The 23,289-nt window shown below is 44.5% G+C and overlaps 1 protein-coding gene across 1 annotated transcript in view; it reads left to right on the forward strand.

The window, feature by feature from the left end:
• Positions 1-999: 999 nt before the first annotated feature.
• Positions 1,000-23,289, forward strand: part of TRAPPC3L (trafficking protein particle complex subunit 3L) — a 92,286-nt gene continuing 69,996 nt past the window's right edge. Inside the window, exon 1 of the mRNA XM_077487076.1 lies at positions 1,000-1,168. Coding sequence (XP_077343202.1) covers positions 1,127-1,168 — 42 coding nt within the window. The 5' untranslated portion in view covers positions 1,000-1,126. The remainder of the gene's footprint in view (positions 1,169-23,289) is intronic.

Here is a 23,289-nt window from a genome sequence, read left to right on the forward strand (position 1 = left end):
GACTGTACAGGTAATTGGGGCACTGATCATTAGTGCAGCCCTAACAGTGCTGACTATCAGTGCCCAGAAGTAATGCCAATCTGTGTCCAGAATTTATGCCAATCTGTGCCTAGAAGTGATGACAATTTGTGCCAATTAGTGATGCCAATCTTTGCCCATTAGTGATGCAAGCCAGTTCTGCCTTTCAGTGCCCATAAGTGGTGCCAATCAGTGCCCATCAGTGCTGCCTATCCATGCCACCTATCATTGCCCATAAGTGCCACCTATCAGTGCTCATCAGTGCCGCATATTAGTGCCACCTTATCAGTGCCACCTCATCAGTGACCTTCAGTGCCGCCTCATCAGTGCCCATCGGTGCAGCCTCACCAGCGCACATCAGTGAAGAAGAAAAATTACTTATTTACTTAATTTTCTGACGGAATCTAAGAAAATATTTTTTTCAAAATTTGTGATCTTTTTTTCAATTTTTTTTAGCAAAAAATCCAAAAACCCAGCAGTGACTAAATACCACCAATAGAAAGCTGTATTTATGTGAAAAAATGATAAAAACTTCACATGGGTACAGTGTTGCATGACCGCGCAATTGTCATTCAAAGTGTGACAGCACTATAAGCTGAAAATTGGCCTGGGCAGGAAGGGGGTGAAAGTGCCCAGTAGTGAAGCAGAAACTGGTCAGCGGTTCCAAAGAACGATTTACAAGTAAAAGTGAGTATACCATCTTTAACAAAGATATTTACAAAAATGATACATTTCTTGTATTTCAGCATTTATTCAATTGCCCTTGAGATTACAATAACATATCAGAAAACAGCAACAGGAAATAAGAAGAAGCACAGAGGTAATTTAGATTTTCTTTCTTCCATTTGCGTAAATGGAATAGCCACATTATTTAATCTGAGTCAGGTTATTGTGCTCTCAAACGTTCTGCTGGCAATCAATGTGCTTTCCGCTGCTAAATGCGTGCACATTGTGGGAGGAGCAGCCAAGAGTTCACCATCACTAGAGACAGAAGGAAACATAAGATCAATGCAATGTACAACAAACAAGCAAAGCCTCCAGACAAACAAAGTACCACTGGGACCAGCTGGGATATCAGGAGTTATTTGCAGATTCCAGTATCTCTGAGATGGCAAGGTCATCAAACCGAAAGCAAGAAATCTTCAAAATTGTAAGTCCGTTTATTTGTATAGATGAATTATTGGGAAAGTGCAGATATGCCTTTACTATTATTTGTCTAATAACAAGGAAGTGCTATTTATAAAACAGCTTTCCCATCATAAAACGCAAACCAAATACGTTTTGTTGTATTAGTATAGGCTATGGGTCTGATTTACTAAAACTAGAGAATGCAAACTCTGGTGCTGCTCTGGTGCAGCTCTGCATAGTAACCAATCAGCTTCCGGGTTTTATTGTCAAAGCTTAATTGAACAAGCTGAAGTTAGAAGCTGATTGGCTACCATGCACATCTGCACCAGATTTTGCACTCTCCTGTTTAATAAATCGACCCCTATGTGTTATATACAGTTAATTCTATTTTATGATCATTCTATATTAAGACGATATTTCTTTGAGAATCTATTTGCTTTCATACTGAGTTTTTTACTGCCAGGTTTACGTAGAGAAATGGAACATGACAGTTAAATTCAAACTGCACTGTCCATATATTCATTTTGATAAATAGTAGCAGTAGTTTTATTGCACAGCTTAATTTAAGTTAAGGTGGTATTAAACCCAAAACCAAATATTAGATGTGATGGCAACATTTGTTTTCTTTTGTTTTTCCTTTGCTATGGGGGCACTTGTGCGGTCTTGATCCTGAGGCAGGCTGTGTGCGTCTATTGACACACACAGCACAATCTGGTCCTGCCCCGGCTTCCTCCTCACAAGATTTGATTGACAGCAGTGGGAGCTAATGACTGGTGGGGGGGGGGGGGGGATTGAATAACTGCTTTCATAACTATATTTTTTTTAACTATACTGTTTTAATTAAAGCTCTGCTGCATTTAATTAATATAGGATGACAAATACAACAAAAATGTAAAAATAAATGATTTTATGTAAATATACAGTGTGCATACTGGAACTACCTGACTTTCATCTAGGGATGAGCCGAACACCCCCCGGTTCGGTTCGCACCAGAACTTGCGAACGACCCCCGCGTTCGGTACGAACGTTAGAACCCCATTGAAGTCTATGGGACTCGAACGTTCGAATTGGAAAGTGCTAATTTTAACGGCTAATATGCAAGATAGTGTCCTAAAAAGGGTTTGGCGACCTGCCTCCTGCCTCAGGGGACATGGGTCACTGCAAAAAAAAGTTTTAAAAACTACCGTTTTGGCGGGAGCACTGATTTTAATGACGATTAAAGTGAAAAAAAAAAGTGAAATATTCCTTTAAATATGGTGCCTGCGGGGTGTCTGTAGTATGCCTGTGAAGTGCCACGTGTTTCCCGTGTTTAGAACAGTCCCTGCACAAAATGACATTAAACGGAAATAACACCATTTAAAACTGCTTGCGGTTTTAATGTTATATCTGGTTCCTGCAATATGGTTGAAAATCATTGAGAAACATGGCATGGGTAGCCCTCCCTGCCCATTACCAGCCTATTTGGGTCTTGTACGCATATTAAGGGGAACCCCGTACCCATATTAAAAAAAGGAAATGCGTGTGGCCCCCAGGCCCTATATACTCAGAACAGCAGTATACAGGCGGTGCAAACAAGACAGGGACTGTGTAGGTTTGTTGTGTTAAGTTGAATCTGTTTGTCATTTTCAACCGGTACAATTTTAAAGTGTAGCTCCAGTCAAAAAAACTATCTTTAAGCTTTTTGGAAAACATAGGGAAGGGTTATCACCCCTGTATAATTTGTTTTGTCGTCCATCTTTTTTCATCTCACTTGCTGCTGTCTCCTTGCGTTTGCAAGTAGGAGATGTTTGTAAGTTGGATGTTTGAAAGTAGGGGCCTGCCCTATATTATAGCGGTATGTACTGGGTACAGAGCACGCAGACAGCACGCACTATCTCCTAACACTACTGACTGCAAGCTCTATTATTAACCACTTGTTAGCCCAATGTTTGCATAAAGTGAAAGATGAAGTTATGCTGAGTAAATAGATATCAAACATGTCACTCTTCAAAATTGCACATGCCCGTGGAATGGTGCCAAACGTCGCTACTTAAAAAATCCCCATAGGCGACGCTTTAAATATTTTTTTACTGGTTACATGTTTTGAGTTGCAGAGGAGGTCTAGGACTAGAATTATTGCTCTCGCTCTAACATTCTCGGCGATACCTCACATGTGTGGCACATGCGAGCACATGGGGACATGGGCGCTTTAATTTTTATTTTATTTTTTTATTGTTCATTTTACTTTATTTATTTTAGTTTGACATTTTTTTTCCCAAAAATATATTTTTGATCACTTTTATTCCTATTACAAGAAATGTAAACATCCCTTGTAATAGGAATATGGGGTGACAGGTCCTCTTTACAGTGAAATCTGGGGGGTCAATATGACCCCACATCTCACCTCTAGGCTGGGAAGCCTGAAATAAAAAATAAAAAAAAGATTCTGGCTTTGATCGTACTGGCGAGTTGGTAGAAGCACCGGAGGGCGGTGAGGGGTGGGGGGCGTCTATGGCTGGGTATTTCAGGGTATCACCGAGTATGGCTGGGTATCTCTGAGTATGGCTGGGTATGGCAATTTATGGCAGGGTATTACAGAGTATTGGCGGGGTATTGGCGGGGTACTACAGAGTAATAGCAGGGTACTGCAGAGTATTGGGGGTACTGCAGAGTAATGGCGGGTACTGCAGAGTATTGGGGGGTACTGCAGAGTAATGGGGGTTACTGCAGAGTAATGGGGGGTACTGCAGAGTAATGGCAGGGTACTGCACTGCAGAGTAATGGCGGGGTACTGCACTGCAGAGTAATGGCGGGGTACTGCAGAGTAATGGCGGGGTACTGCAGAGTAATGGCAGGGTACTGCACTGCAGAGTAATGGTGGGGTACTGCACTGCAGAGTAATGGCGGGGTACTGCAGAGTAATGGCGGGGTACTGCAGAGTAATGGCAGGGTACTGCACTGCAGAGTAATGGCAGGGTACTGCACTGCAGAGTAATGGCGGGGTACTGCACTGCAGAGTAATGGCGGGGTACTGCAGAGTAATGGCGGGGTACTGCAGAGTAATGGCAGGGTACTGCACTGCAGAGTAATGGCAGGGTACTGCACTGCAGAGTAATGGCGGGGTACTGCACTGCAGAGTAATGGCGGGGTACTGCAGAGTAATGGCGGGGTACTGCAGAGTAATGGCAGGGTACTGCACTGCAGAGTAATGGCAGGGTACTGCACTGCAGAGTAATGGCGGGGTACTGCACTGCAGAGTAATGGCGGGGTACTGCAGAGTAATGGCGGGGTACTGCAGAGTAATGGCAGGGTACTGCAGAGTATGCACTGGTATTGCAGAGTATTGGCAGGGAATTGAGGGGTTAAATTCGGTGAGCAGCGATGTGGGCACTGCAGATGCAGCCCACATCGCTGCTGACACTGATCTCTTTCCCCTCCGCTGTACCGATCGGTACAGAAAGGGGAGGGAGGAACAGGCGTCATAACATGACGCCGGTTTGTTTCCAAGTGATCACTCCGTCATTTGACGGAGCAATCACGTGGTAAACGGACGCTATGAGCGGCCGTTTACCGTGATGCGCCGGGTCCTATGGACCCGGCGGTCACGGATGCTCTCGAGTGCGCACACCTCGGGGCACGCGAGAGCAGAATTCTGGGAGGCCGTTAATTAACGGCCTCTCTGAGTTAACCACTTGCTTACTGGGCACTTAAACCCCCCTCAGTCCCAGACCAATTTTCAGCTTTCAGCGCTGATGCACTTTGAGTGACAATTACGCGGTCATACAACACTGTACCCAAATGAAATTTTTATCATTTTTTTCCCACAAATAGAGCTTTCTTTTGGTGGTATTTAGTTACAGCTCGGAGTTTTATTTTTTGCTAAACAAACAAAAAAAGATGCAAAAAAAAAAAAAAGAAATCATGTTTTAATAGTTTGTTATAAAATTTTGCAAACGGGTCATTTTTCTCCTTCATTGAAGTGCGCTGATTAGGCGGCACTGATAGGCTGCATTGGTGGGCACTGATGGGCTGCATTGGTGGGCACTGATGGGCTGCATTGGTGGGCACTGATAGGCTGCACTGGTGGGCACTGATAGGCATAGTTAAGGCGGCACTAATAGGCACAGATAAGGCGGCACTAATAGGCACAGATAAGGCGGCACCGATGGGCACAGATAAGGCGGCACTGATGGGCAAAGATGGGCACAGATAAGATGGCACGGATGGGTGGCACGGATAAGTGGCACGGATGGGTGGCACGGATGGGCACTGATAGGTACCACAGATAGATGGGACTGATGGGCACTGATAGGTGGCACTGATAGGTGGCTCTGATAGGTGGCACTGCTGGGCACTGATGGGCGGCACTGCTGGGCACTGATGGGCGGCACTGCTGGGCACTGATGGGCGGCACTGGGGTGCAGCACCTTTGAGGCAGATTTTGGGTGGCACTGTGGGTGGCACTGCTGGGTGGCACTGTGGGTGGCACTGTGGGCACTGCTGGGTGGCACTGTGGGCACTATGGGCACTGCTGGGTGGCACTGACAGGGGGGCACTTACTTTATTTCAGGATGGCACTGCGGGTGGCAGGTGGGCACTGGCAGGGGGCAGGTGTCCGCTTGAATTGCTGGCCGTGATCGGGACTGATGTCCCGAACACGGCCGCCGGCGATCGGCTTTTTTTTTTTCTCCTCGCGCTGACAGCGCGAGGAGGAATACTAGCCGATTACCGGCTCCGTTTTATCACATGATCAGCTGTCATTGGCTGACAGCTGATCACGTGATAAGGGGTCGGGATCGACCCCTTACACGGATCGGTGATCAGGCGAGTCTCACGGACTCGCCGATCACAGAGCGCGCCGCGCGCGCCCCTCAGGGGGCGCGCAGGCCGCTCGTAACCGGGACGACGTCAATAGACGTAGTCCCGGCAATCTAGGTCCGCGCTAATGCCGTCATTCGGCAATAGCGCGGTACCCAAGTGGTTAAACAACCGCCCTGAAGCCGTTAATCGGCAATGGGCAGTTGTTAAGTGGTTAAAGCTAGATCACTAGCTATATAGGTGAGGTGAATATAGTGGTGTATACTGCAGTCAGGGCACAGACAACAACCACTACACAGCAGCAAGATAGGAAATCAGCCAAAAACGATTGGTGTGTACTGTGTTGAAGGTACACAGAACACCCACTGCTTCAGATGCAAAGTAACACACTACAGGAGGCCGCCTTAAAGGCGGCCTTATATAGTGTGGGGCGTGCACTACACAGCCTGAGCTATGATTGGCCACAGGCAGGATGCCTGTGGCCAATCATGGCTCTCCTCGCTGCCGGCGCTGCGATTGGCCAAGCATGCGGGGTCACAGTGCATGCTTGGCCAATCATCAGGCAGCAATGCACTGCGCCAACGCAGTGCATTGTGGTCCGCGCGCGCGTCACTCGAATTTTGACGCGAACGGCCAAAACGTTCGGAATTCGCCGAACGCACGAACAGCCAATGTTCGAGTCGAACGTACGTTCGACTCGAACACGAAGCTCATCCCTACTTTCATCTTGAATCAATTTTTTTTTTAACTGAAGTTTTATTCAAGTTTTCAGGTGGTTCAATTGAAAATCACTTTTCCTTTTTACAAATATTTACCAATATGTTCACAAGTGATTCACTGCTCACCTTAGGGGCCCAAAAAAAACAAAAAATATGTATATTGATCCTGTTTCTTTTAAAGCATGTTATACAGCACAGTGCTTGTGCTGTGTAATTTTGCTCCCTGTAACACCTGTAATACTTGGATGATCCTGCCTGGCTATGCCCTCCCCCTGTAAACTGACCACGGTAACCGGGGTTGCTGAGCCCTGACACTGTGGTCAGAGTACGTGCCTCCACCAGCCGCAGTCTGCTCTCCTGTGTCTGTCTCCATCTGTCCTCCTCTCCTCTCTCTTCTATGCCTGTCAGCCCCCCCGATCCTCCCTTACTGCACTAAAAATAACAGCGATTTTCTTTTATAGTTCCCTCTGATATAGAAAAGAAGTAAGCTCCCCAGTGAATGTCCTTTATAAAAATATGCGATATAATAGCTTACTTCAGAGCACCGTTTGGTGCTCACGTGACTGCCCACCGGTCTCCTCCTTTCCTCGTCTCGGCTGATGTCAGTGGGGATTTCCCAGCACCTCCCCCTGCAGCTAGCACATCGGGAGAGGAGACCAGCGGGCAGTCAGCTGAGTGCCGAACTGCGCTCTGAAGTAAGCTATTATACCACATATTTTTATAAAGGACATCCACTGGGGAGCTTACTGTTCTGTATTAGAGTAACTAACTATAGCAGAAAATGTTTTACCTTCACAAACACTTTAACAAACGCTCCTATAGCATTAGTATGAGCATTAGACTGTCGTCAATGAGTTTTAGTATGAGCATTTTACAAGCGTTAATGACAAGTTAAAAAGGCTCCCCAAATGCCCTATGTGCAGTTTTGAAGCGTTTGATGAGCGTTAAGGCGTGTTAAAACTGTTCCACAATTACAGGAAATAAACTCATCTTAAAGTGTTACTAAACCCAGTAATATGCAAAATTGTTCATCACCCCCCCCCCCCCCCCCCCCACTGTGCCCACAGCTTATAAATCATCTTTTTACATTAAAATACTGCCACTATATACCTTTATGGATGATCTGTATACCACAGTTACATGATAAACTGCAGAGTTTCTCCAGTGCTGTGAGTTCAGGAAGGAGGAGATTTCCACTGCAGCATCTATACACATCCACATGTGTGATGTCAATATCATGTGACCTGGCTAGATCTGATCAACAAGTAAATGTTCTCTCCAGCATAAAAGACAGAACTGAGAATGTGCAGGTTGGCTACTCTGCCTGTGTGTTAGCTGGCCTTCCCCAGACAATGCAGGAGGGGGAGGATTTATGCATACAGGATAAAACCTTTATACACAATGCAGAGGATTAACCCCTTAAGTTCCACAGTGAGTATAACAAGCATGCTATGCTGCATATGCAAGCGCCTGCCTGAGCATTTGCGAAGCATCACCATAGAACATTTAAATAATTTAGACCTTCCAAGTAGGTGTATTTTAATATTGTATAATTGGTCAATAGTTTTCCACATAGCTGTTGCAAAGTGGCTAGGCACAATGCAGGATTGTGCCCTTTTCCTCATCAATGGACTGGGCAAAGTGAACAAGTGCATTGGTAAAAAAGACAGCAAAGCTTGGGCCTAGCATAGAGATTTTAAAAGATTTGCTTTAGGTAAGATATCCAGTTAGTGTATCCATTGTCCTGGTTTAAGAACCAATGTCGGATTTTTGTTTCTCACTCAACAATATTGTGAGCAAGTCCAAGTTTACATCTCTGTCTCTCTAATCACACTACATTGCACTATACCACAAAGCATTTGGTCTATTGAGGCGCATTGATGCATGCTTCATTCCAAAATGCATTGCGTTGCATTGCGGAGGTACATCGGGGTGCCATTCAAGATAAATGGCACATCAACATACTAATGCCTACACATAAAGCCTAAGGTTAATCTTGGCTGTGCACTGAAAGAGATGAGGTAAATCTGGGCTGCACAGTGAGAGGGGTGAGGTACATTTGGGTACACATTGGATGGAGGGGTGAATACAGAATGTACAGTGAGTGGAGGGAGTGAGGTAAATTTGAAGTGTGTGTGCTGAAAGTGGTGAGGTAAACAAAGGTTTACACCCAGTTTGGATAAGTCCCAACTACCTTTCTGCACTAGGCTGTGTTCCACTTATGCTGCCCCCTATGTTACAAGCATGTAAACGCTAGGTCGGGCTGTAGGCAGGTGCAGTCTGCTTCCTCCACTTTAGGTGGCGCACGACCGGAGCGGCATCACAGTTTGGAGAGGAAGTCAGGGAAATCTCTGTTTCTTTGTGGTTTCCTAGTTCCTGAAGGCAACCCTTTGGTTGGTTGTACTGCATCCAGGTGACCCATGGGGGGGGGGCAGCTTGGGTCAGCAGAGTCTTTTTAAGTCCCTGTTTCCCAGGTTTTGGTGCGTATTCATGTGTGGGTAGTTTAGGGACAGGTCTCCCATCTGTCAGGGACAGTATTAGCAGCGGGGAAAGGTTCCAAATGAGAAGGGAAAGCTTAGAGCATGCAAGTTCCTTGGACATCTTTCTGTTTGGGTTACGAGACAGCCAAGCTGCTTTCTGTCCCTCCAGACAGATGCTGTCAATTTGGCTGATACCCGCTCCACTACATACTATTGGCATTCGTAAGTGTTCTTCCGTTGGGCCCTCTCCCATCGGGGTAGTTGTAAACTGTTTTGCCTTTACTACAATTCTAATTCTTCCTTTACTGCAATACAAGTTCTGCCTTTGCCACAATACAAGTTCTACTGATTGATTCGGGACTGTGTGTGAGGTATTATGACCACACCCACCCACAATGTAAAAATTCATCATATATAAAATAAATGTATTACAATATATTATTTAAGACAAATAGAACCTTGTGGACACAAGGATATGTGGTTGGCCTGACAGATACGTTTTTCTAAGACGTATCACTTCTTACATTATTCTGACGTGATCCCTACCCTGCATCAGTGTATATATACTGTAAATGTAATGTGGGTCTTAACACATATCATCTGTGTATTGTGGGGGCCATATGGTAGAGGGAAAGGTGACAATCATGCTATGAGTGGGAAATTCTACATGTGCAACTACACATACACCTCATATCACAGTTTTCTAGATGGGTCTTACAAACTCTTGGGCCACACTCTGCTTTGTTATGCCCATTCGGTATGTGTTTTTCATTGCCATTGACACAACTGGGCCTGCAGGTTAATTACTTTAACTAGTGCCTCTTCAGCTTGACCCAAGCTGCTCTACTAGGACTAAGCCACACCACACATGCAACATCTCTTTGCAAAAAAAGAGATAAACAATTATATATATTCATACAGTGGCTTCAAAAAGTATTCACACCCCTTGAAATTTTCCACATTTTTTCATGTTACAACCAAAAACATAAATGCATTTTATTGGGATTTTATGTGATTGACCAATTCAAATTGGCACATAATTGTGAAGTGAAAGGAAAATGATAAATAGTTTTTTTTACAAATAAATATCTGAAAAGTGTAGCGTGCATTTGTAGTCATCCCCCTTTACTCTGATACCCCTAACTAAATTGGAATCAATTGCCTTCAGAAGTCACCTAATCAGTAAATAGAGTCAACCTGTGTGTAATTTTATCTCAGTTTAAATACAGCTGTTCTGTGAAGCCCTGAGAGGTTTGTTAAAGAACCTTAGTGAGCAAAAACCATAATGAAGGCCAAGGAACACACCAGACAGGTCAGGGATAAAGTTGTAAAGAAGTTTAAAGCAGGGTTAGGTTATAAAAAAAAAATATCCCAAGCTTTGAACATTGTTCAATTTATAATCCAAAAATTGAAAGAGTATGACACTGCAAACCTACCAAGACATGGCCATCCACCAAAACTGACAGGCCAGGCAAGGAGAGCATTAATCAGAGAAGCAGCAAAGAGGCCCATGGTAACTCTGGAGGAGCTGCAGAGATCCACAGCTCAGGTGGGAGAATCTGTCCACAGGACAACTATTAGTCGTGCACTCCACAAATCTGGCCTTTATGGAAGAGTGGCAAGAAGAAAGCCATTGTTGAAAGAAAGCCATAAGAATTCCCATTTGTAGTTTGCGAGAAGCTATGTGGGGGACACAACAAACATGTGAAAGAAGGTGCTCTGGTCAGATGTGTGTATGCAATTCCGACGTGCAAAAACTCACACATGCTCAGATTCAACTAAGAGATGGAAGCTATTGGCTACTATGTATTGAACTTCCTTGTTCTAGTCCCGTTGTACGTGTTGTACGTCACCGCGTTCTTGGCAGTCGGAATTTGGTGTGGCTGTGTGTAGACAAGACAGTTTTGAGCGGAATTCCGTCGGAATTCCGATGGGAAAACCATCAGGGCCTTTTCCGACGAGAATTCCGATCATGTGTGCGCGGCGTTAGAGTCTGCAAAAGACTTGAGACTGGGGTGGAGGTTCACCTTTCAGCAGGAAAACAACCCTAAACATACAGCCAGAGCTACAATGGAATGGTTTAGTTCAAAACATATTCATGTGTTAGAATGTCTAGTCAAACTCCAGACTTAAATCCAATTGAGAATCTATGGCAAGACTTGAAAATTTCTGTTCACAGATGCTCTCCATCCAATCTGACATACTTTGAGCTATTTTGCAAAGAAGAATGGGTAAAAAGTTCACTCTCTAAATGTGCAAAGCTATTAGAGACATCCCCAAAAATATTTGGAGTAATTGCAATTGCAGTGAAAGGTGGTTCTACAAAGTAGGGGGGAATTGAATACAAATGCACGCCACACTTTTCATATATTTATTTGTAAAAAAAATTGAAATCCATTTATCATTTTCCTTCCATTTCACAATTATGTGCCACTTTGTGTTGGTCTATCACATAAAATCCCAATAAAATACATTTACATTTTTAGTTGTACAATGACAAAATGTGGAAAATTTCAAGGGGTATGAATGCTTTTTCAAGGCACTGCATATCTATATATACAGCATATCTATTTATAGCTCTCTCTCTCTCTCTATATATATATATATATATATATATATATATATATATATATATATATATATATATATATATATATAGATATACACTCACCTGTCACTTTATTAGGTACAGTTGCTTTGTAACACAAATCACTAATCAGCCAATCACATGGCATCTAGACATGGTGAAGACAACTTGCTGAAGTTCAAACTGAGCATCAGAATGGGGGAAAAAAGGAGATTTAAGGGACTTTGAACATGGCATGGTTGTTGATAGCAGACGGGCTGATCTGAGTGGTTCAAAAACTGCTGATCTACTGGGATTTTCTTGCACAGTCATCTCCAGGATTTACAGAGAATGGTCAGAAAAAGAGAAAATATCCAGTGAGCAGCAATTGCGTGGGCGAAAATGCCTTGTTGATGTCAGAGGTCAGAGGAGAATGGGCAGACTGGTTGCAGATGATAGAAAGACAACAGTAACTCAAATAACCACTGATTACAACCAAGGAATGCAGAATACCATCTCTGAATGCACAACACAATAAAACTTGAACCAAATGGGCTACAGCAGCACACTGGGTGACACTCCTGTCAGCTAAGAACAGGAAACTGAGGCTACAATTTGCACAGGTTCACCAAAATTGGACATTAGAATATTGGAAAAATGTTGCTTGGTCTGATTAGTCTCAATCTCAGTTGCAGCATTGGTAGGATCAGAATTTGGTGTAAACTACATGAAAGCATGGATCCATCCTGCCTTGTATCAACAGTTCAAGCTGGTGGCGTAATGGTGTGGGGGGGATATTTTCTTGGCACTGTCAGTGCTGGGCTCAGACCTTCCTTTTCAGAGCTCTGTGCTCAGCCGTCGGTTTATTGCCAGTACTCTTCATTCCACAGTGAATCACCTGGTATTCATTTCCTGCTCGTCAGCTAGCCCTGCTGGCTACTTTCACTGCCTGGATCAGATATCCTGTGCCTTCACCTGGTCAACATATTCGGATACTCTCTGCTGTGTTTTCCTGTTAAAGACTTTTGTCTGGCTTACTTCCCTTCTGGTTCCTGATCCTGTTTACTGCCTCTACTACGCTGATCTCTGGATTCCTATTTCACTGGCTTGTTCCGACTACCAGCTCTGGTTACCGAACCCTGGCTATGTTTTGACTACATTTGCTCTGTTTATACCATTTTATTAAACGTTGTGATTTTTCCTGACAGGCACACTTTGGGCCCCCTAGTATAAAATTGAGCATTGTTTAAATGCCATGGCCTACCTGAGTATTGTTGCTGACAATGTTCATGCCTTTATGACTACAGCGTACCCATCTTCTGATAGCTACTTCCAGCAAAATAATGCACCAAGTCACAAAGCTCAAATAACCTCAAACTGGTTTTTGCACATGACAATGAGTTCACTGTATTTCGGGGCCTCCATAGTCACCAGATCTCAATCCAATAGAGCACATTTGGGATGTAGTTGAATGGGAGATTCGCATCATGGATGTGCAACTGACAAATTTGCAGCAACTGCATAATGCTATCATGTCAATATAGACCAAAATTTCTAAAGGAATGTTTCCAACAACTTGTTGAATCTATACAATGAAGAAATTAAGACAGTTCTAAAGGCAAAAGGGGGTCCAACCAGGTACTAGCAAGGTGTACCTAATATGTGTGTATGTATATATATATATATATATATATATATATATATATATATATATATATATATATATATATATATTTCTCATGGACTGCTAAATGGAAGTAAATGTGAAACATCTTCCATCTGTTCCTGCAGAAAAAGGCTAGCATGACAACAAGGAATTTATGACTAGATTCCTTAATAGCTTTTTACAAAGGAAGTAACTTATGTTCTGCTTAGCTGTTATTGTGTTTTGAATTTATAGTATGGTGGTGTTTTACATACCTAGCAAAAAATGCAGATTTATGTGTATCAATGATGTCAATAAAGGTGTAATTACAAGCTGATGTTTTGTTCTAAGACAAGCCTTTTATGCATTTCATAAGTACAGTAATGTATGATCTTGCAAATGAAATTACATTTTGATGATGATTTTTCTGATTGATGATTAATACATCTGTATCATATACAGAATGTTAAAAAAGTAATGTTGTAATAATGTTTCACAATTTTTTAGGAAATTCTGTTTCACTGTACCATTTTCTTTATATTTAATGTGCAGTCATGTAATTGCAAGCACTCCATTTCTGTCCCTTCTTTTTTGGCAGTAGGCTAGAGTGACCAGATGTCCCCGGTTTCAGGGGACAGTCCCCGGATAGAGGACACTGTCCCCAGACCAAATCTGTCCCCGGTTTTGTCCCTGGATTTGACTTCAACAGGAGCTGGGGCAATTTTCAAAGACAGTCAGTGCAGAATAAAAAAAAAAAAACAGAATTACACACCCCCGCTCCTACTAGCTTAGGGGGTGTATTTTTTCCATTATCTGTGTCCCTTTCTGATGATGATGTGCTGGTCAGAGCGGATGGACTATTTGTTCCGTTTTCGGCACATGCCCATTCAGCTCCGCTCACATGTTCTTCTGCCTTGGCTCAAATCCTGGCCAGCCACCTGCCTGCTTATCTGATTGCCTTCCCCGGCAGAGTCATTTTCCTCTGCTCCCCACCCAGTAGTAGCCGGGGCCCGGAGAGTGAGACCTGAGAGGCTGTGAGGCAGGTGGCGGAGGCGGCAACGGGCAGAGAGAGGCAGCTGAGCTCAGCTGATGATGTCCAGCCGCAGGAATAGAGGGGAAGCAGATCCAATTGTGGGGCTGCCAGTGCCTTCAAGGCTTTGACACAGATGTGCTTTGGGGGTGTATGTGAATAGACTACATTGCACTGTGTCTGTCTCTGTGGCATAATGGATGATATCAGAACTCACAGGCAGCAGGCACTTAATGGTCATAAGTTAACAAAATCAGCACCCAGCAGCCATGTTATGTGACACACTGTGACAGAGTCAGCCAGAGCCATGATAGAGTGCCCGTTGCCTGTGAGTTATCATAATGCTGATGATCTTAACCAGTTGCTGATCGCCTGATAGCAGACTTACTGCTACAGGGCGGTCGCGCTGCGCAGGATCACTTATATACATGATCCTGCATTTCTGGGTATCAGAGCCAATCAGCGGATCCAGCTGACTCGCCTAGTGGTCTGCCAACAAGGCAGTTTGCCATTCTGTCAGTATGGAAGACATTGATCCTGTGTTCCTGCAAAGCAAGTACAGGGATCTATGTCTTCCCTTAGTAAAAGCACCCCCCCCCCCCCCACAGTGAGAAAACACTTATTAGGCACACATTTAACCCATTGATTGTCCTAGATCTTATCCCCTTGCCAGACAGTTTCATTAGTACAGTGACAGTACATATTTTTAGCACTGATCACTGTATTAGTGTCACTGGTTTCCACAAAGTGTCAAAAGTGTCACTAAGGCCGCGTACACACAGGCGGATTGTCTGCCCAACTAAGTTCGTCAGACAATCCGACAGACAGTCCGTTCAACTTTTGAATGAACGGACTTGACCACACACGATGAACAGACAGTCCGCTGAAAGCTTGCGCGATGACGTGTACAGCACGTACGACGGGACTAGAAATACGACGTCCAATACACTGCAATGCAACCTTCGGCGTGTAAATCCTTTCTGAGCATGCGCCATACTTAGTCCGTCCAACTTGCCTACTCACGAGCGGACTGTCCGCTGAAACCAAGTTTGGACGGACAAAATTACGGAAATTCCGAAAGACTAAGTCCGTCAGACTGTCCGCTGAAACAGTCCGCTGAAGCCCACACACGAGCGGATTGTCCGCTGAAACACGGTTCAGCGGACTAAGTTGGGCAGACAATCCACCCGTGTGTACGCGGCCTAATTCTGCGTACACACAAGGGGAATGTCCGACAGAAAAAGTCAGACGGAATCTTTTCATTGGATATTCCGATCTTGTGGGGGCCTCATCGGACTTTTTTTTTTCTAAATTCTGATGGACCTAGAAATAGAACATGTTCTAAATATTTACGACGGAACCAATTCCTATTGGAAAAAATGCTCGTCTGTATGCTGTTCCGACAGATAAAAAACTACGCATGCTCTGAAGCAAGTACGAGACGGAAGCTATTGGCTACTGGCTATTGAACTTCCCTTTTCTAGTCCCGTTGTACCTGTTATACATCACTGCATTCTAGATGATCGGACTTTGGTGTGATTGTGTGTAGGCAAGACAGTTTCAGCGGAACTCCGTTGGAAAAACGGTCGTGTGTACACGGCATTAGTGTCCGATGTGTCAATCGCAATATCGCAGTCCCGATATGAGTCGATGATTGCTGCCATTACTAGTAAAAAAAAAAATATGTCCCCAGATTTAATTTTAAAAATCTGGTCACCTTGCAGTAGGCATAGATTACACCTGCATTGATGTCAGGGCAAAGGCATTTCAAACTGTGCTCTCTGCCCAGTGCACTATAGATTTCAAGCCCAGAAGAAGACATGACCAGTTCCTGGCATAATTAGATTATTAAAGTGGTATTAAACTCAAAACCAAAATTTTAATTTATTGCACCTTACCAATCATTAGATGTGGTAGCTGCAGTGGTTTTAATTTTTTGCAGTAACACACCTCCTGTATTAAAATGCCTCCTCTGGAGGAACCCAAGGATTCCATGGAACCCTGGTAGAGAAACCCTAACCTAGAGTTTCCTCTGATCTTGCCTGTCAGGTCACCTGGTCACTAACATACAAATTGACATTACAGATTGTGCAGGTCACATACTAGCACATTATGAAAGGCTTACCTGAAAACATAGCCCTTCAATGGCACGCTGTCACCGCTTTTTTATGTGCAGCTTTTCAGCTCACTTGTGGATGGATGACTTCTTTTAGAAGACACATTCGCGTGACATATTATTATTTCAATGCCACTTATGCCCCGTACACATGATCGGAAAATTCCAACCAGCACAAGTGCGATGAGAGCTTTTGGTCGGAAAATGCGACCGTGTGTATGCTCCATCGGACTTTTTCTGGCGGAATTTTGGCAAGCAAAAGATTGAGAGCAGGTTCTCAATTTTTTCAGTCGGAAAAAGTTCAGATCAGAAAATTCTGATCGTCTGTACAAATTCCGACATGCAAAATTCCTACGCATGCTTAGAATCAATTCAACGCATGCTCAGAAACACTGAACTTAATTTTCGCAGCCCGTCATAGTGTTGTACGTCACCACGTTCATGATAGTCGAAAGTTCAGAGAACTCTTGTGTGACCGTGTGTATGCAAGCCAAGCTTGAGCGGAATTCCATTGGAAAAATCCGCTTGTGTGTACGGGGCATAAATGTATTGTATGATAGTATCAATTTTTGGTAAATGCCGGTATACCACAAACCTGGTTGTGCACTGTACAATTCGATAGTACAACTTTAGTACAATCTTCTTTCATTTTACCATAACTAGGACAAACCTGAACAATATTTACCATTTGTATCCAATCAGGCAGGCTCTCAAACTCCATTGTTGATAGAAGATCTAAACAAGATTGTACAATCAGATTTTTTGGTTACCATAAAAGACCCACTCTCCATAACTAGTTTAAGGACTCAACTACATGCCAAAGAAAATAATAGTGTGCTCTGAGGGGCCTTATGAGTCTGGACATAGGGGACACATGTGCTATTGATCATTACTAGGGATGAGCTTCGTGTTCGAGTCGAACGTACGTTCGACTCGAACATTGGCTGTTCGTGCGTTCGGCGAATTCCGAACGTTTTGGCCGTTCGCGTCAAAATTCGAGTGACGCGCGCGCGGACCACAATGCACTGCGTTGGCGCAGTGCATTGCTGCCCGATGATTGGCCAAGCATGCACTGTGACCCCGCATGCTTGGCCAATCGCAGCGCCGGCAGCGAGGAGAGCCATGATTGGCCACAGGCATCCTGCCTGTGGCCAATCATAGCTCAGGCTGTGTAGTGCACGCCCCACACTATATAAGGCCGCCTTTAAGGCGGCCTCCTGTAGTGTGTTACTTTGCATCTGAAGCAGTGGGTGTTCTGTGTACCTTCAACACAGTACACACCAATCGTTTTTGGCTGATTTCCTATCTTGCTGCTGTGTAGTGGTTGTTGTCTGTGCCCTGACTGCAGTATACACCACTATATTCACCTCACCTATATAGCTAGTGATCTAGCTTTAACCACTTAACAACTGCCCATTGCCGATTAACGGCTTCAGGGCGGTTGTTTAACTCAGAGAGGCCGTTAATTAACGGCCTCCCAGAATTCTGCTCTCGCGTGCCCCGAGGTGTGCGCACTCGAGAGCATCCGTGACCGCCGGGTCCATAGGACCCGGCGCATCACGGTAAACGGCCGCTCATAGCGGCCGTTTACCACGTGATTGCTCCGTCAAATGACGGAGTGATCACTTGGAAACAAACCGGCGTCATGTTATGACGCCTGTTCCTCCCTCCCCTTTCTGTACCGATCGGTACAGCGGAGGGGAAAGAGATCGGTGTCAGCAGCGATGTGGGCTGCATCTGCAGTGCCCACATCGCTGCTCACCGAATTTAACCCCTCAATTCCCTGCCAATACTCTGCAGTGCAGTACCCTGCCATTACTCTGCAGTACCCCGCCATTACTCTGCAGTACCCCGCCATTACTCTGCAGTGCAGTACCCCGCCATTACTCTGCAGTGCAGTACCCTGCCATTACTCTGCAGTGCAGTACCCTGCCATTACTCTGCAGTACCCCGCCATTACTCTGCAGTACCCCGCCATCACTCTGCAGTGCAGTACCCCGCCATTACTCTGCAGTGCAGTACCCTGCCATTACTCTGCAGTGCAGTACCCTGCCATTACTCTGCAGTACCCCGCCATTACTCTGCAGTACCCCGCCATTACTCTGCAGTGCAGTACCCTGTCATTACTCTGCAGTGCAGTACCCTGCCATTACTCTGCAGTACCCCGCCATTACTCTGCAGTACCCCGCCATTACTCTGCAGTGCAGTACCCCGCCATTACTCTGCAGTGCAGTACCCTGCCATTACTCTGCAGTACCCCCCATTACTCTGCAGTAACCCCCATTACTCTGCAGTACCCCCCAATACTCTGCAGTACCCGCCATTACTCTGCAGTACCCCCAATACTCTGCAGTACCCTGCTATTACTCTGTAGTACCCCGCCAATACCCCGCCAATACTCTGTAATACCCTGCCATAAATTGCCTTACCCAGCCATACTCAGAGATACTCAGCCATACTCGGTGATACCCTGAAATACCCAGCCATAGACGCCCCCCACCCCTCACCGCCCTCCGGTGCTTCTACCAACTCGCCAGTACGATCAAAGCCAGAATCTTTTTTTTATTTTTTATTTCAGGCTTCCCAGCCTAGAGGTGAGATGTGGGGTCATATTGACCCCCCAGATTTCACTGTAAAGAGGACCTGTCACCCCATATTCCTATTACAAGGGATGTTTACATTTCTTGTAATAGGAATAAAAGTGATCAAAAATATATTTTTGGGAAAAAAAATGTCAAACTAAAATAAATAAAGTAAAATGAACAATAAAAAAATAAAATAAAAATTAAAGCGCCCATGTCCCCATGTGCTCGCATGTGCCACACATGTGAGGTATCGCCGAGAATGTTAGAGCGAGAGCAATAATTCTAGTCCTAGACCTCCTCTGCAACTCAAAACATGTAACCAGTAAAAAAATATTTAAAGCGTCGCCTATGGGGATTTTTTAAGTAGCGACGTTTGGCGCCATTCCACGGGCATGTGCAATTTTGAAGAGTGACATGTTTGATATCTATTTACTCAGCATAACTTCATCTTTCACTTTATGCAAACATTGGGCTAACAAGTGGTTAATAATAGAGCTTGCAGTCAGTAGTGTTAGGAGATAGTGCGTGCTGTCTGCGTGCTCTGTACCCAGTACATACCGCTATAATATAGGGCAGGCCCCTACTTTCAAACATCCAACTTACAAACATCTCCTACTTGCAAACGCAAGGAGACAGCAGCAAGTGAGATGAAAAAAGATGGACGACAAAACAAATTATACAGGGGTGATAACCCTTCCCTATGTTTTCCAAAAAGCTTAAAGATAGTTTTTTTGACTGGAGCTACACTTTAAAAATGTACCGGTTGAAAATGACAAACAGATTCAACTTAACACAACAAACCTACACAGTCCCTGTCTTGTTTGCACCGCCTGTATACTGCTGTTCTGAGTATATAGGGCCTGGGGGCCACACGCATTTCCTTTTTTTAATATGGGTACGGGGTTCCCCTTAATATGCGTACAAGACCCAAATAGGCTGGTAATGGGCAGGGAGGGCTACCCATGCCATGTTTCTCAATGATTTTCAACCATATTGCAGGAACCAGGTATAACATTAAAACCGCAAGCAGTTTTAAATGGTGTTATTTCCGTTTAATGTCATTTTGTGCAGGGACTGTTCTAAACACGGGAAACACGTGGCACTTCACAGGCATACTACAGACACCCCCCAGGCACCATATTTAAAGGAATATTTCACTTTTTTTTTTCACTTTAATCGTCATTAAAATCAGTGCTCCCGCCAAAACTGTAGTTTTTAAAACTTTTTTTTGCAGTGACCCATGTCCCCTGAGGCAGGAGGCAGGTCGCCAAACCCTTTTTAGGACACTATCTTGCATATTAGCCGTTAAAATTAGCACTTTCCAATTCGAACGTTCGAGTCCCATAGACTTCAATGGGGTTCTAACGTTCGTACCGAACGCGGGGGTCGTTCGCAAGTTCTGGTGCGAACCGAACCGGGGGTGTTCGGCTCATCCCTAATCATTACCAAGAGCAAACAAAAATGACCATTGTGCTCAGTATATAGTGATCACAGTATAAACAATACCTAGAAATCTCCTTACACCAACACAGATAATCAGCATACTACAAAATAAACAAAGAAATAAGCTCTGTTATTACCTTGTGCAATAGAAGGATATACATGTACTAGTTAGAAGAAAACTTATTGTGCCCACAAAGGTTGTTGGACAAAGCATTTGGAAACTTTACACATCGCAATCTAAAGAACCTTTAGGCCCCTTTCACATGTGCAGATCCGCCAGACAGTTCGGTTCGCACCAGAACCTTTGAACGGACCAAAAATTCGTACGAACTTTAGAACCCTATTAAAGTCTATGGGACTCGAACATTCAAAATCAAAAGTGCTAATTTTAAAGGCTAATATTCAAGATATGCAACAGACAACACAAGCAATAAGGGGTATCTTCAGGTGTATACTGTGCTGGAGGCACACAACACCCACTTTAACTCCTGTAGATGCCTGTATTAGAGAACACCAGCAATGAAGGGTAGATACAGGTGTATACTGTGCTGGAGGCACACAACACCCACTAACTCCTGCAGATGCCTGTATTAGAGAACACCAGCAAAAAAGGGTAGATACAGGTGTATACTGTGCTGGAGGCACACAACACCCACTTTAACTCCTGCAGATGCCTGAGAAAAGAACACTGTCCCTGCCTATCTTGCTCTTTCCCTGCACTCCGGAAGACACTACACAATAAAGATGTATGAAGCGTCCATTCAGGTCTGCCTGAAAAAACTGACAGGCAGATCTGAGCGGTTCACATGTGTGAAAGGGCCCTTTGGCTGGGTTCACACATGCTGTGGCTGCAGCTCATAGCAGTGGCCCAGTGCATCCCTGTTCACCAATACAGGTGCGAATCAGGTCTGAATTTTTGCCTGAATTCACACCTCAATCGGAGGCTTGGGTCACACATTCTGCGGCCGCGGCTCACAGCAGGGGGTCTGGTGCGTCCCTGTTCACCAATTCAGGCGTGAATTGGGTCCAAATTTGCACCTGAATTGGAACCAAAGATGCACAGGACCCTTTGCAAATGTGGACTGTGGACCGCCCTGGAGCTGTGTGAACCAGCTCCATTGAGAGTGGGGCACACTCTCCTGTCATGCGAATTGGATGTGAGAAATCAACATCAAATTCGCATGTATGTGAACCCAGCCTGTCTGTGGCCAACAGCAGGGCTAGAGTTAAGCGTATTACGTCTGGAGATAAGAGAGACTATGTACGCTACTTCTGTTTTACTGAGGTATATATGCTTGTCACGTTCCGTTTATCACTATACAGGTGCATCTCAAAAAATTAGACTACAATCTAAAAGTTAAACCATTTCAGTAATTCAATTCAAAAAGTGAAACTCATATATTATATAGATTCAATACACACAGAGTGATCTATTTCAAGCATTTCTTTCTTTTAATTTTGACGATTATAGCTTACAGTTAAAACCCAAAATTCTGTATTTCAGAAAATTAGAAAATTGTGAAAAAGTTCAATATTGTAGACTCATGGTGTCCATAACACCTCAGCAGTGCCACAGTCTCATCATCTCTATGCCACGCTGCATTCATGCAAAAGCAGCCCTGACCAAGTATTGAGTGCATACTATATTGTACATGGACATACTTTTGCGTAAGCCAACATTTCTGTATTAACCACTTGTCAACCAGCCGCCGCAGTTTTACTGTGGCAGAATGGCATTGCTAGGCGAAATGATGCTATGTTACATCACTTCGCCCTGAGGCTACTAGGGGCGCACGCATGCCCGCTGCTCCCTGGAGCCGATGTGAGTGCCCAGCGGGTGTGATGACCGCTGGGCTCCCACTATCGCTCGTGGCACAGCAAGAGCCAGGATCTGTGTGTGTAAATACACAGATCCCGGTTCCCTGAGGGGAGGAGAGAGTGATTGTGTGTTCATACAGAGTATGAACAGCAATCTGTCATCTCCCCTAGACAGTCCTATCACCCTTTCTGTAAGAACACAGAGAGGGAACACAGTTAACCCCTTGATCGCCGCCAGTCCCAAAAATGTGTCAAAAGTGTCCGATCTGTCCGTCACAATCCCACTAAAAATAAAAAAATTATAAAAATGCCATAAATCTAGCTCCTATTATTTACACGTTGTGTCCGCATAATGTCACAATCCCGATAAAGATCGCAGATTGCCGCCATTAGTAGTAAAATAAATAAATAAATGAAAATGCTATAAATCTATCTCCTATTTTGTAGACGCTATAACTTTTGTACAAACCAATCAGTATACGCTTATTGCAGGAGTCAAGTCCTGGGGAAAAAAGTATGGGAACTCCCACCCAAGATCCACTCCCCCACCAAAAAAAAAAAAGATATGCTCATATGCATATATATTTCACAGAAAATACAGTGCAACATTTATTGTAAAAACAAAATAAGTTAACTTGTCAAACAGAATAATCACAACAAGAACGGAGGGGGACAGCAGAACGGAGGGGGACATGGAGGAAAACTGAAGGGGGACAGCAGCAGAACGGAGGGGGACAGCAGCAGAACGGAGGGGGACAGCAGAACGGAGGGGACATGGAGGGAAACTGGAGGGGGACAGCAGCAGAACGGAGGGGGAGTGGGGGACACAGCAGCAGCAAAACAGAGGGGGAGTGGGGGACACAGCAGCCGAATGGAGGGGGAGTGGTAGACAGCAGCAGAAAAGAGGGGGAGTGGGGAAGACAGCAGCAGAACAGAGGGGGAGT

The sequence above is a fragment of the Lithobates pipiens genome, unplaced genomic scaffold, assembly GCF_037356315.1.
Source record: "Lithobates pipiens isolate NorthernLeopardFrog02 unplaced genomic scaffold, aLitPip1_a1.2 Scaffold_18, whole genome shotgun sequence".
Classification (NCBI taxonomy): domain Eukaryota; kingdom Metazoa; phylum Chordata; class Amphibia; order Anura; family Ranidae; genus Lithobates; species Lithobates pipiens.